This window comes from Eptatretus burgeri, chromosome 14 (assembly GCF_056783735.1).
Source record: "Eptatretus burgeri isolate ZD-2024b chromosome 14, Ebu_testis_v1, whole genome shotgun sequence".
NCBI classification, from domain to species: domain Eukaryota; kingdom Metazoa; phylum Chordata; class Myxini; order Myxiniformes; family Myxinidae; genus Eptatretus; species Eptatretus burgeri.
The window spans coordinates 73,901,724-73,916,290 of NC_140974.1; the positions used below are offsets into that span (position 1 = coordinate 73,901,724).

The 14,567-nt window shown below is 44.8% G+C and overlaps 1 protein-coding gene across 2 annotated transcripts; it reads left to right on the plus strand.

Moving 5' to 3' along the window:
* The first annotated feature begins 579 nt into the window (after positions 1-579).
* NCS1 (neuronal calcium sensor 1) lies at positions 580-13,466 on the plus strand. 2 transcript variants are annotated; one of them, XM_085855606.1, is made up of 7 exons: positions 580-906; positions 7,198-7,222; positions 8,249-8,387; positions 8,508-8,586; positions 12,135-12,223; positions 12,689-12,766; positions 13,099-13,466. In XM_085855606.1, the coding sequence occupies exons 1-7, from the start codon at positions 819-821 to the stop codon at positions 13,195-13,197; spliced, it is 597 nt and encodes a 198-aa protein (XP_085711732.1). In that variant the 5' UTR covers positions 580-818; the 3' UTR covers positions 13,198-13,466. The 2 variants fall into 2 exon arrangements, with proteins under 2 accessions (XP_085711732.1, XP_085711733.1); XM_085855607.1 differs by having other exon boundaries at positions 583-882.
* The last annotated feature ends 1,101 nt before the right edge of the window (positions 13,467-14,567 follow it).

A 14,567-nucleotide genomic window follows, 5' to 3' on the forward strand; every position in this document is an offset into this window, starting at 1 on the left:
CAATCAATTGAATTGGCCACAGGTGGACTCCAATGAAGTTGTCGGGACATCTCAAGGATTAACAAAGGAAATTGGATATACCTGAGCTCAACTTGTAGTGTCATAGTAAAGTGGTTGAACACTTATTGATGCAACACATTTCAGATTTACATTAATTTGTAAAAAAATTCAAAAAACATGTTTTCACTTTTGTCATTTTGGGGTATTTTGTGTGGATCGGATCAGACAAAAAATTTAATAAAATCCATTTTAAATTCAGGATGTAACAACAAAATGTGACAAAAGTCAAGGGGTGTGAATACTTCCTGAAGGTACTGTACATCTTACCCACAAGTGATGTTGAACTCGCAGATCTTCGATTGTTAATTCTTCAATGGATCCTTTGTTAGATAACGATGTTTCATCTTAATTCCGTCAAAATAACGGTTTTCAATCAATAAGTTGAATTTGTGAAATTTAAATAAACTTCTTACGACGAGGAGGTGATTGGAGAGGATGAAGCCACGCCCTGCAGGCAAAATCCCGCCTGTGATTGGTAAAACCGGTTCAATGGGTGTTGACAGGAACGGTTGTTAAGTGGGCAGGGCAATTGTTGCCAGGATACGGCGTCCCAGTCCGGCCTGACGTCGAACATTCGCAGGCTCTGTCTGTCCCTCTATTCTTCCATTTGTCCCTGAAGCCCACACCCTCCCCCTCCCCCTTTCTGCTCATTTCAGCCCTTCATCACACTCTTCGTCGCCATAACATTTTCAGATTTCATCCTCCGAGGAAACCGCCAGTTGGAGAAATCCTATTGGTACATCCGTGTCTGAGAAACGATGGGTCGGAGCAGCAGTCGTCTGCGGCAGGACGACGTGGAGGAGATCACTCGCAGGACGTACTGTGAGGTCCCTCACCGACTGCACCGTAACGTACTCTCCATACCTCCATCCCTCCATCCCTCCCATCAATCGTTCTCCCTCGCATTCCAACTCGATCCTGCCATTCTCACTTTTCCCTCCTGCCATTCCCACTTTCCCTCCGACCATTCCCACTTTTTCCTCCTGCCATTCCCACTTTCTCTCCTGCCATTCCCACTTTCCCTCCTACCGTTCCCACTTTCCCTCCTGCAATTCCCACTTTCCCCTCCTGCCATTCCCACTTTCACTCCTGCCATTCCCACTTCCCCTCCTACCATTCCCACTTTTTCCTCCTGTCATTCCCACTTACCCTCCTGCCATTCCCACTTTTCACTCCTGCCATTCCCACTTTTCACTCCTGCCATTCCCACTTTTCACTCCTGCCATTCCCACTTTTCACTCCTGCCATTCCCACTTTTCGTCCTGCCAGTCCCACTTTCCCTCCTGCAATTCCCACTTTCCTGCTATTCCCACTTTCCCTCTTACCATTCCCACTTTTCCCTCCTGCAATTCCCACTTCCCCTCCTGCAATTCCCACTTTCACTTCTGCCATTCCCACTTTTCCCTCCTGCCATTCCCACTTTTCCCTCCTGCAACTCCCACTTTTCCCTCCTGCAACTCCCACTTTTCCCTCCTGCAACTCCCACTTTTCCTCCTACCATTCCCACTTTTCCCTCCTGCAACTCCCACTTCCCTTCCTGCCATTCCCACTTTCACTCCTGCCATTCCCACTTTTCCCTTCTGCAACTCCCACTTTCCCCTCCCACCATTCCCACTTTCCCTCCGACCATTCCCACTTTTCCCTTCTGCAACTCCCACTTTCCCCTCCCACCATTCCCACTTTCCCTCCTACCATTCCCACTTTCCCTCCTACCATTCCCACTTTCCCTCCTACCATTCCCACTTTTCCCTCCTGCCATTCCCACTTTTCCCTCCTGCCATTCCCACTTTTCCATCCTGCCATTCCCACTTTTCCCTCCTGCCATTCCCACTTTTCCCTCCTACCATTCCCACTTTTTCCTCCTGCCGTTCCCACTTTTTCCTCCTTCCATTCCCACTTTTCCTCCTGCCATTCCCACTTTTCCCTCCTACCATTCCCACTTTTTCTCTCCTGCCATTCCCACTTTTTCTCTCCTGCCATTCCCACTTTTTCTCTCCTGCCATTCCCACTTTTCTCTCCTGCCATTCCCACTTTTCCCTTCTGCAACTCCCACTTTCCCCTCCCACCATTCCCACTTTCCCTCCGACCATTCCCACTTTTCCCTTCTGCAACTCCCACTTTCCCCTCCTACCATTCCCACTTTCCCTCCTACCATTCCCACTTTTCCCTCCTGCCATTCCCACTTTTCCCTCCTGCCATTCCCACTTTTCCCTCCTACCATTCCCACTTTTTCCTCCTGCCATTCCCACTTTTTCCTCCTTCCATTCCCACTTTTCCTCCTGCCATTCCCACTTTTCCCTCCTACCATTCCTACTTTTTCTCTCCTGCCATTCCCACTTTTTCTCTCCTGCCATTCCCACTTTTTCTCTCCTGCCATTCCCACTTTTTCTCTCCTGCCATTCCCACTTTTCCCTTCTGCAACTCCCACTTTCCCCTCCCACCATTCCCACTTTCCCTCTGACCATTCCCACTTTTCCCTTCTGCAACTCCCACTTTCCCCTCCTACCATTCCTACTTTCCCTCCTACCATTCCCACTTTTCCCTCCTGCCATTCCCACTTTTCCCTCCTGCCATTCCCACTTTTCCCTCCTACCATTCCCACTTTCCCTCCTACCATTCCCAGTTTCCCTCCTACCATTCCCACTTTTCCCTCCTTCCATTCCCACTTTTCCTCCTGCCATTCCCACTTTTCCCTCCTACCATTCCCACTTTTCTCTCCTGCCATTCCCACTTTTTCTCTCCTGCCATTCCCACTTTTTCTCTCCTGCCATTCCCACTTTCCCCCGTGTCGTGTTCTCAGTTCCATCCCATCTCCGACATGTGAATATTTTTCAAAGTGAAACTATTTGTGTTTCTCAAAAACTCATTCAGTTCAGGACTCCTTTGGGAATGAAACATTTATCCTCTCCTTCCCGTCTCCTCATTTCCGCTTTTTCTTCCCAGTGAATTAAAATTCCCTTCTTGGGTTAAAAGGGAATGATTTTTTTTTGTTTCAATGTGAACGTTTTACTATTCGTTCCCAAACATTGTGAACCATCAGTGAGTTCTCGTGTAAAAGGCTTGAACATGATGAGCCAAAGGAAGTCCCTCCCGGCTGGAATGTATCACTTACTCCTGGATTTGTTCCACTTTGGATTGGCAGGGAGATTAAAACTGCCGTCCTGGTGCAGTTCTGGCAGGGGGCACTGCATCTCTCAGAGCGCGGAGGTTTCAGATGCGGTTGTAAACTCGGCTATCCAGTCTGCATTTAGCTCGTTGACGTGAAAGATCCTTTTATATCTCACGAAAAGAGAAGGTCGTTATGTAATGGGAGTTCGTACACTCGGCGGGAGTTCCGCAGTCTTCATTTGTAACCCGAACAGCCTGTCCAACGGGGGTTTGAGCCCCACTCCCCTCCATAAGCCCCTATTGTTTGCCAGGTAGAAGCAAAAGCATCTTTAATTACATCTTTAGCTTGGCCCACTCCTTGAGTGACAATTGTTGTGAGTGGTACAGGTTCAAACACGCCGCCTCATCCTGTACCTGTCCATGCTTTGGAGCGAGTATATTGCTCCAGCCGGTGTTGGGTCGGGACCGATACTCGACTCGAGGTGGACAATCTCATCTCGAGTCGTGGACAATCTCATCTCGAGTCGTGGACGACTAGAGGTGGACAATCTCATCTCGAGTCGTGGACGACTAGAGGTGGACAATCTCACCTCGAGTCGTGGACGACTAGAGGTGGACAATTTCCCCTCGAGTCGTGGACGACTAGAGGTGGACAATCTCACCTCGAGTCGTGGACGACTAGAGGTGGACAATCTCACCTCGAGTCGTGGACGACTAGAGGTGGACAATCTCACCTCGAGTCGTGGACGACTAGAGGTGGACAATCTCACCTCGAGTCGTGGACGACTAGAGGTGGACAATCTCACCTCGAGTCGTGGACGACTAGAGGTGACCTGTAAGGGTGACAGGTGAAAGGCACTGCCAGTCAAGGTACGGCGCCTGAAAAGTGAAAGCACTGAAAACTGGAGTGCAGTGTGTTAAAATACCTGTGGTGTTCAAGGTGAAGGACAGAGCGATGTAAGACATAAGCAGAACACATAGAATGTTTGGGGCTGTTGTGGAAATGTTGCTTTCAATGAGGATGAAAATGGGCCTTCGCTAAGAGGATCAACAATTATGTAGGGCACACTCTAAAGCACGGGACAACAAGCACAGGCGAGCACGAGGGAACGCAGGATGGTGCAGCGAACTTGAGAACCAGAGGGTACTGTAGGCCGAGTGTGGGGTGTGAGCTGTGTGTGTCAGAAGAGCCGTGTGTCTCTCCCAGTCCCATTAATCTCTGCAGCGAACCTCACAGTAAATCCTGCTCTGTAATGGACGATTCTTTCATCCACTTTATGTTTACCGTCCCTGTGTGATTGTTTCATAACAAGAATGATTGCACTGTGGTCACAGCCGGTGACACAAAATAGATATTTTTCCCCTCTTCTGTCCCCTACTCTGTCCCCTACTCTGCCCACTCAATGCCCCCATTCTTGCTGTTGAAGGTATTATACAATTCATTTCGAGGGTCTTCATGGTTTGGTTCAATATCGATTATGACTCAGACGGACAGCTTCATCTGATTTCAGGTCATGAAAAATGTCAAGATTAGTGCTGAGAAAATGCAGTCACCTCAACCGACCCCTGCTTATGACCATGTGTCACATTGACCGACCCCTGCTTATGACCTTGTGTCACCTCGACCGACCCCTGCCTCTGATCATGTGCCACCTCGACCGACCCCTGCCTCTGATCATGTGTCACCTCGACCGACCCCTGCTTATGATCACGTGTCACCTCAGCCGACCCCTGCTTATGATCACGTGTCACCTCGACCAATCCCGCTGATGATCATATGTCACCTCGACTGACCCCTGCTTATGACCATGTGTCACCTCAACCGACTGCTGCTAATGATCATGGGTCATCTTGACCGACCAGCTGCCTTTGATCATCTGTCACTTTGACTGAACACTGCCTATGATCATGTGTCACCTCGACCAACCCCTGTCTATGATCTTGGGTCACCTCGACCGACCCCTACCGATGATCATGTATCACCTCAACCAACCCCTGCTGAATATCATGTCACCTCGACCGACCCCTACTTATGACCATGTGTCACATCGACTAACCCCTGCCTATGATCATGGGTCACCTCGACCGACCCCTACTTATGACCATGTGTCACATCGACTAACCCCTGCCTATGATCATGGGTCACCTCGACCGACCAAAGTCAAGCAGCTATGGCTGTGTAAGAACTACAGCCCATTGGACCGTGAAGTTATCTGTAGTCGGCGTCCTCAGGACGAGGTGTTCAGGAGAAACTCGAGTACTTCCCCTCGTGGAAAATCCCGAGCCCCTGGGCCGTAACACCACGTACAATTAGAATTTTGAGTACATGTATAAAGTAGATAACCACCATCCGGATATGTTCGGAGACAGAGTGAGAGAGGGAGAGGTGTGGGAGAGAGGGAGAGGTGTGGGAGAGAGGGAGAGGTGGGAGAGAGGGAGAGGAGAGGGGTGGGAGAGAGGGAGAGGAGAGGGGTGGGAGAGGGAGAGGAGAGGGGTGGGAGAGAGGGAGAGGAGAGGGGTGGGAGAGAGAGGGAGAGGAGAGGGGTGGGAGAGAGAGAGAAAGGGATGTAGGGAGAGACAGAGGGAGAGAGGAGAGAGATGAGAAGGAAGGGAGAGGGGAGAAAAGAGGGGAGGGAGAGGGGCGATTCTGTCAGATGTGATGTCCAGTTTAACGGCACACACACATTGATGAATCACCCTGCCTGTGAAACACCGGGATGGCAGTTTATACCTGGGTTGGGATTCAAACCCAGGCGAGACAGCTTCGAGCGAACATACATACTCTCGGCTTTCCGACCATGATGTGGTGTTTCATTCCTTCAAAACAATTGATCACATTATTTACTCATTGTGATCATGTGATTTATTTTGCTTTCCTACCTCTGGTATAGAACTGCGGTATCGCCATTGATTGAAGCTTGAAGAATGTGCGCCAAGTAGCTTCACCAATAATACCACAAAACGGTTGAAGAAATTTTCAAAAAAGAAACGTTTCATATTTGTTTGTATTTATTTATGCCAAAGTGACGGGTCATATAATAAAAGAACAAAAAGGGGGAAATGTCGTAGAAAATACAATTTCACATTTTCAACGAGACAGTCACCGCCCGTTTCACCACAGAACAGCACGTGGTCAACATTGCACGCGAGTCGCCCCTGAATTTTGCTCAAGTCGATAGATATACAGTATTCATTGACAGTGAGAATATTGCAGAGCATTCGCCAAGTGGCTTCGGTTGATAAGGAACAGCTGGCTTGGCAAGCAATGATCCGTCATATTAAATACCTCCCTGAATTGGACAAATGAACACTTTTTTTTAGGAGTCGCAACTGCTGCCGAGATCAATTCTGGAGTTTAAATTTTGTAATTCTCCTTAGTTTAAGAGATTCTGGAGGTTATGGCAGGTGCAGAAATGAAATAAAGCCACGAACGCTGGCGTCTCCGGGTATTTATCAGCATTGCAGTGTACCCAGTGACTCGGAGCTATAATTAACAGGCATTCAATTATAATATGAGTGAGGAAAGTGGATATAGCAACTTAATCGTTTCAAAATCGTTGCGGCCTGTTTCAAATCAGGGCATGGTTGAGCAGGCCAAAAAACATGGCGGCTTCAGACCCCAGCGAGGTTACCCAGGAAACGCCTTAAGACCCCATGTAGAGTGAGGTGGCCAAGGATGTGCCTGATGAAGGATATAATTAAATAAGGCCGTTAATTATCTTCAAAAGGGATGTTTAACGGTTTGGGTTTTAATTCACCCAAACACCCAATTTTCACTCTCGCACTTCCTTGGAGTTTTCAGTGTGCATGCAAAGTCTCAGGATGTTCGGTTTCATGGCTTTGGAGTTATGGAGGACACACACACACACACACACACACACACACACACACACACACACACACACACACACACACACACACACACACACACTGACACTTGCTAGTATAGATAAGATGTAGATATATATATCCCGAAACTCTAAGTTTTGTCTCTAACTACTGGTTTCTCTCTTTTGTCCGTCCAAACAGTTACAGAGCGGGAGGTTCAGCAGTGGTAAGTATACTTCAGTTCAACCTTATCTCAGAAAATGTTTATACAGTATTTTTGGTTTGTTTTACCTTCTCTTAGAGAAAAACATCTTGCTAAATGATTACCTACATGATAAAAGTTATTTTGTGTAATATGCAGGATTTGAATGTGATAACGTATAATTAATTTTGAGAACCAGGTTGGATGATTCATCAGTGTGTGTGTGTGTGTGTGTGTGTGTGTGTGTGTGTGTGTGTGTGTGTGTGTGTGTGTGTGTGTGTGTGTGTGTGTGTCATCCCTCACCTTGGATGGACATTAAACGGGTGTCCCATCTGCCAACATTCGTTGGTGGATGTTAAAGATCCCACAATTTCCTTTGTGAAGAGTGGGCAAGCTATCGCTGGCACCCTGAACAAATTACAAATTCCTGCTCTAACCAGCAGAGGGCACTACATCAGCAGCACAGATGCACCCTCAGCCAATAATACTACCCCGCAGCCTTGTTCCTGTATACGAACGAAGTTTTGAGAACCAACTGTGGTTTAGCACACCATATTCAAAGGTTGTGGCTCTCAGTTGCAATCTCAACAGACGTGTAACTTCAACTGCACTCATCCCTTCTCTGACACCACTCCTCCCTCCAATTATTATTTTCCCCTCCATCATCCTCTTGGTTATTCCTCCTCTTGTTATATCGGCTCCAATCTGCCCTTTCTTACGTTTCTTTTGCCAACCATCTTACCTCTCCATTTCCACTTTATCCTTCTCCTTATCCCTCTCTCCCATTGTCCTCGTCTCGGTTTCAGTTGAAGGCTGCCCTGTGGTTGAAACATCCGAGCTCTGAGCCATTGTGCTCACGTACAATCTCGAGTTGGTTGTATTTTTGTGCTTTTTTGACAATTTTGCAAGCACTGTATTTTGACTTTAATAACCGTTTTTAGAGATGAAATGAACTGCAATTATGCTGAAATTATTCATTCTTCTTCACACAGTTTCTGTCATTCTTTGGATTAACCCTCAGTGGTGGCATTCTCATCCTTGTGGTTGCAGGTATAAGGGCTTCATAAAGGACTGTCCCAATGGACAGCTCAACATGATCACATTCCAGAAGATCTACAAGCAGTTCTTTCCATTTGGAGACCCCACAAAGTTTGCCACATTTGTCTTCAACGTTTTTGATGAGAATAAGGTTTGATTCATTGCTTTGTGGTAAACATTGTGGAGCAGCTGAGATTTTGAAACGTTTGCTGCTGCTGCTTCTGCTGCCGTTATTGTGAGAGGGCAATTTCAGTGTGACCGTTTCATCCAGGACGGTCGGATTGAATTTGGGGAATTTATCCAGGCCTTGTCGATCACGTCGAGAGGGACACTGGACGAGAAATTACGCTGTAAGTTCTTCCTATTGCTCTTCACAATACCGATCTTCCATCAGAAGTTCATTTTGTTCAGCGTTCATCCTTCACTTTATCTATCCTTCCATGTTGTTCAGTTACAATTTAGGATTTATTAAATTATACAATTATTAGGATTTATTAAATTAATATACAATTTAGGATTTATTAAGTTATACAATTTTTTTCTTATTTTATTGTTATGGGTTTCCGCTGCGTTCGGCGTGCAGACGGCGCTTCAGCCCAATCGCGGTCGCGCGCCCACCAAAGGCGACAATCCAGTCATGACTTTCCGGACCAACCCCAAAATCCAGCCACGGATGCCTTAACGCATCATAAACTAGTCAATTATTCTGTCCACGCGCTACAGGGTCAATCGCCGAATTGTCGATATTCCTAACTATTCGCGCGGACAGAAATACCGAGAGGTTATACCTTGACGGGACTTGTACGAAAACGAGCCGCTTAAGCGTGCTTGTTCCGTGTGCGAAGCCGAGCGGTTTTAAATCCCCAAATCCCGTCAGACCAGATTTACTTTTATCGGCGTTAAAAGCCAGCTAATTCTCCGAACGTACCATGGCAGTCAATGTGAGGAAATGACACGACGAGCAGGTTCACGTTCAACAATGGGGGACATTTATTTAAACAAGCACATAAGCAATCAATGGGGGGATGGGGACATGACACGAGCAAAAAGCCTACAGCCGGTTCTATGCGGAATGTACAAACGAGCATGTACTTAACAACAATTTTACTTATCCAGACTGGCGCCACAAACACACACACACGCACACGCCGACAGAGATGGTGGCAATCGCCTTTATTAATACCCCCAGCTCGGAGGGAAGGTGAGCTGGAGGTAAGGGTCTATCTTGGACCTGGTCCTCGGGACCGAACGGGACCCCTTGCACGATCCGGAGGATCCAAGCTGGCGAAGCTGGCAGGGCGCAGGCTGGTGGAAGAAGACGACCCGCACCGACCGACCGAATCTTCTCAGAGCTCTGTCTCCTTGACAGAGGATTCGTCAATCTCCTCAGAGCTCCCGTCGATCTCCTCAGAGGTCTGTCTCCTTCACAGACCGACGCCCTTCTGCGCATGCGCCCCCTGCACACTCCTCTCACCCACCAAATCGAGCGGAAAACCCCACAACCGGCCAGGCGGAGGAGTTTATCGCAGGCGAGGGCGATGCGGTGCGGTCGCCGGTGACCCGGCGGCCCTGGCGGTGGTGCAACCCCGAACAAAAGGGAAACCCAACCATTATAACAAACCGCAGCGCAGGAACATTTAAATACCCATTAGACTAGGGGAAAGGGCTATCTCTAAAACACGTACTTGCCGAGATAACTGAGCTAAAGGACCTGAATGTTGATTGTGATAGTCTTCCATATCCGCAACAATATTATTATACAATTTAGGATTTATTAAGTTATACAATTATGTTTTCTTATATGATTATACAATTTAGGATTTATTAAGTTATACAGTTATTCAGATTTACTAAATTATACAATTATTGTTGAATGTATTATTATTCAGTTATTAAATTATAAATTTTAGTTATTAGGATTTATTAACTTATACAATTTTTTTAAATTAAATTATACAGTTATTTTTTATGATATTATTATAAAATTTAGGATTTACGAAGTTATACAATTATGTTTTCTTATATGATTATACAATTTAGGATTTATTAAGTTATAGTTATTGAGATTTACTAAATTATACAATTATTGTTGAATGTACTATTATTCAGTTTTTAAGATTTATTAAATTATAAATTTTACAGTATTCGGATTTATTAACTTATACAATTTTTTTAATTAAATTATACAGTTATTAGGATTTATTAAATTATACAATTATTTTTTATTATATTATTACACAATTTTGGATTTATTAAGTTAAACAATTATTTTTTAGTCTATTATTATACAATTTAGAATTTATTAAATTATACAATTATTTTTTATTATATTATTAAACAATTTAGGATTTATTAAATTATACAATTATTTTTTATTATACTATTATAAAATTTAGAATTTATTAATTTATACAGTTATTACGTTATCCAACACAGGTGGAGGCCATTCAGCCCATCATGCCTGCATGAACCCCACACCAACCCATCTACACAAGATCCAAGGAAGAAAATGCAAATTATGTTTTTAATTAATGAAATAATTTTTTAGCCACGTTGCTTAGCGAACGCTGGCTCTAAGAGAGCTCCGCGTTGTTCTTCTTGTTGTTCTTGTTGTTGTTCTTTTTCTGGGGATGAGAATAGGAAGTGAAGCAGGCAGGGAGGCTACATGGAGGTACCTGATACCCTGAGGCATCTGACGCCCTAAAGGAACCTGATGCCCTGGAGGCACCCGATGCCCTGGAGGCACCCGATGCCCTGGAGGCACTTGATGCCCTGGAGGCACTGGATGCCCTGAGGGCACCTGATGCCCTGGGGCCACCTGATGCCCTGGGGCCACCTGATGCCCTGGAGGCACTCGATGCCCTGGAAGCTAGCATAGCAAGCAGATTGACTGTTGGAATGACGCGGCTCTTGGACACATTTGTCCTTGTTTTGTTTGTTTTTGTAGTTTTTGTCTTTTTTATTTTTTTTCTTTTCTTCCCCTCAGGAGAGGGGGAATGGGCTTGGTTAAAACAGACATGACATCAACCACACATCCCCCTTGACAAGACCCCCACCAACAACACTCCATACACAATCACCCATGAATGCTCAAGCTACCTAAAAGTCTTATCAACATCCCCATACCCCTCTATCTCTATAACTTCCAGGTACCTCTCTAATTCTAATTTAAACTTATCTCCTGTTTATGCTGCCACTACCTTTCCAGGGAGACCATTCCATGCATTAACAACTCTCTGAGTGAAAGACCCCTACCATACTACAGTCTTAACTCTCCTCTTCTTTACTCTCAGGCTATGGGCCCTGGTCCTATCACTGTCTTCTCTGTTGAATAATTCATCTTCACTTATTTTATCTCGACCTCTCATTATCTTAAACATCTCCATCATATCTCCTCGTAACCACCTCCTTTCTCGTGTATAAAGCCCTGTCTTCTTCAACCGCTTCTCCTAGCTGTGTCTAGCTTGGCCCGGAATCAATATAGTAATAATAATAATAATAATAATAATAATAATAATAATACCTGACCCCAACACCTTACACTTGTTCAGGTTAAACTCCATCTGCCAATCTTTTGCCCAATCTATGCAATATCAATACTTTCCTGTATCTGATCACAACCCCCCCTGCTATCCATCTCACCTCCAAGCTTTGTGTCATCTGTAAATTTGGAATGTATTAAATTATACAATTAGTGCTTATTGTATTAGTATACAGTTATTAGGATTTATTAAATTATACAGTTATTAGGTTTATTAACTCATACAATTATTTTTGACAAGTAATAAAGCTAACACTAATAAAAACAATCAATATAAGAAAATGAAGATGTATCATGATTCCCAACAAAGGGTGGATGAGTGTTTCACCAGCAGTAACTCCCATTTTCCCATTCCAGGGGCTTTCAAGCTCTATGACATTGACAGTGATGGTTTCATCACACGCCGAGAGATGCTCGACATTGTGGACTCCATTTATCAAATGATGGTCAGTTCACCACATCAATGCAGATCGATGCTGCTCTTGATCATTGCCACATTCCATTAAGGAGATTACTGGAATGACATGTGACCATATTACACACGGTGATGTTTTATGCTGGTCATAGCGGTCATTAAAAAAAAATCAGTGACAAACATCAATTAACACTTCTCTGTGTGTCATCATTTTACAAAAGATCGAACTGAATATTTTTAGTGTTTTCCAAGAAAATATTCTGTTTTAGTTTCCAAACACATTTATTTTTCTTACTATTAGCATGTTAGGCCATGGACTTATTGATCAACCCTGGTCCTAATAATAATGTCAATGCGATAAACTGTGAGTATTGACAATAAAGGAATTATAATGATTGCGTCCATATCGATGAAAGTAAGAATTATTTATTTATGTGATCACAATGTCTGATAATGTGATGAGAGTGGTAAAATGGTGACCATAGTCTTTCATTAGGGTAACACTGTGGACCTGCCAGAGGAAGAAAACACTCCAGAAAAGCGAGTGGATCGAATATTCACCTTGATGGACAAGGTAGATATTGACAACACCAGCCTGGCATCCGGAGGGGACTCGGTGAAATTGTTTGCTCACATGTTCAACAGCTAATAATGTGATTCTATGGCTAACTCGCAACGTTGTCACAATTTCCATCGATTAACGGAACGGACAGGTAACATTTACTGAAGGTGTGAAAGCAAAAAGCTAACATGGGTCTGATGTCCAGGCCAATAGGTAGAGCTATGGTTGAGGGACATGAGGTTGGGGCCTCACCAGTTTAATCATCAACATTGGCCGATGTTGTTATTAAATAACAATACCTTTAAACTTAACACGATTCCCTTTCGTTGTTGCCCTGTGTACAGAATCAAGATGGACGGTTGACTTTGCAGGAGTTCCAGGAGGGCTCAAAAGCCGATCCTTCTATCATCCAGGCCTTGCAGCTTTACGATGGACTTGTGTAGTTTCTGAGTCCTGACATTCTCAACACTGACTGCCTAAACTCTCCCGTCACCTGCTTTGTGCGGACTACGAGCATAGTCCAGCCGTCCAGCTCGGCTCACATGTTCAACGGCTAATGATGTGATTCTCATCACAAGGTCATCAAATGTAATATTCTCGACTTCCAGGCCTTTCTAATTCAGCAGACTTGTTTTTAGTTACTTTGTGCAAAATGGCATGAAATTTGTAATTGGGGTACATTTGGATGTTATTAAAAAATGTTTTAAATTTATTTTTTTTCTGCACTGCTTCATGTCATACATATATTCAACGTGCCCTCTACACTCTACAGAATGTCACGAAACGATGGACGAGCTACGTGTTCCAACGTAACGATTTGGCCAGAAGCTGAACCATGACCATTGAACTCTGTGGTGGTCCGTGGTTGTCGAACCGGGAGCTGTGCCATGGTCGATGGAGTCACTGCAAAGAATCAGAGTGAGAAAAATGTGAAGGATGATATCAGTGCACAAGGGAATTGGTAAATATATCTGTGCGTACAACATTCTCATTTTTCCATACTCGTGGAGATCGTTATTCATCCTGAGTTCCTGCCCTCCAGGCGATCTTGTTCCAAGCATGCAACACGTTCTTCTGATGCCTACTTTTATTTGGGTGGTGTATAGGTAACCGACAGCTCTGTGTCAGCAAAAAAAAACAACTCATGAAGTTATGTGCATTAAGTAAAAACATACCGAGTGATTATAATTCAAAACACCTCACTGCACTGGAGAATGTGGGGACAGGAATACTGGACTGTAAATGGTGGCAACTTGTAATACCCTTCCCCACCTGGAGGCGGCGCTACATGATACACATTTACATCGAGAATTTGTGTCCCCTCCCCCTCCCCCACCTGGAGGCGGCGCTACATGATACACATTTACATCGAGAATTTGTGTCCCCCCCTCCCCCCAAGACCACCGGAAAAGATAAAAACACTCCTATACATTAATTGGGATCATGCTGATCCTATGTGGGAAGTCTGGGTTGAATCGGCCCACAACTGTAGGAGTCACGTGACAAACAAACACATAAACACTGGTCCATGAATTTTCGTGAGGATAAGGGAAGAAAGGAGGAAGTGATTGTGAATTTAACGTTCCATCTTTATTTACTTTTAACCTTGTTCTTAACAAACGGGGACAAGAACAACGCAGGCATGATAGACCAAATGGCCTTCTCGTGCACCAAAGTTCCCTGTGTATCTTTGTATAACGTTGTTAAGAACAGGAAGAAATGGGGAGGGAGGACAGAGAGTTTGGGGTGAGGATGCCTGGAGTTGGAAGAGGGAGATTAAGATGTTGGGAGGGGGGGGGAGTTTTGGACTTGA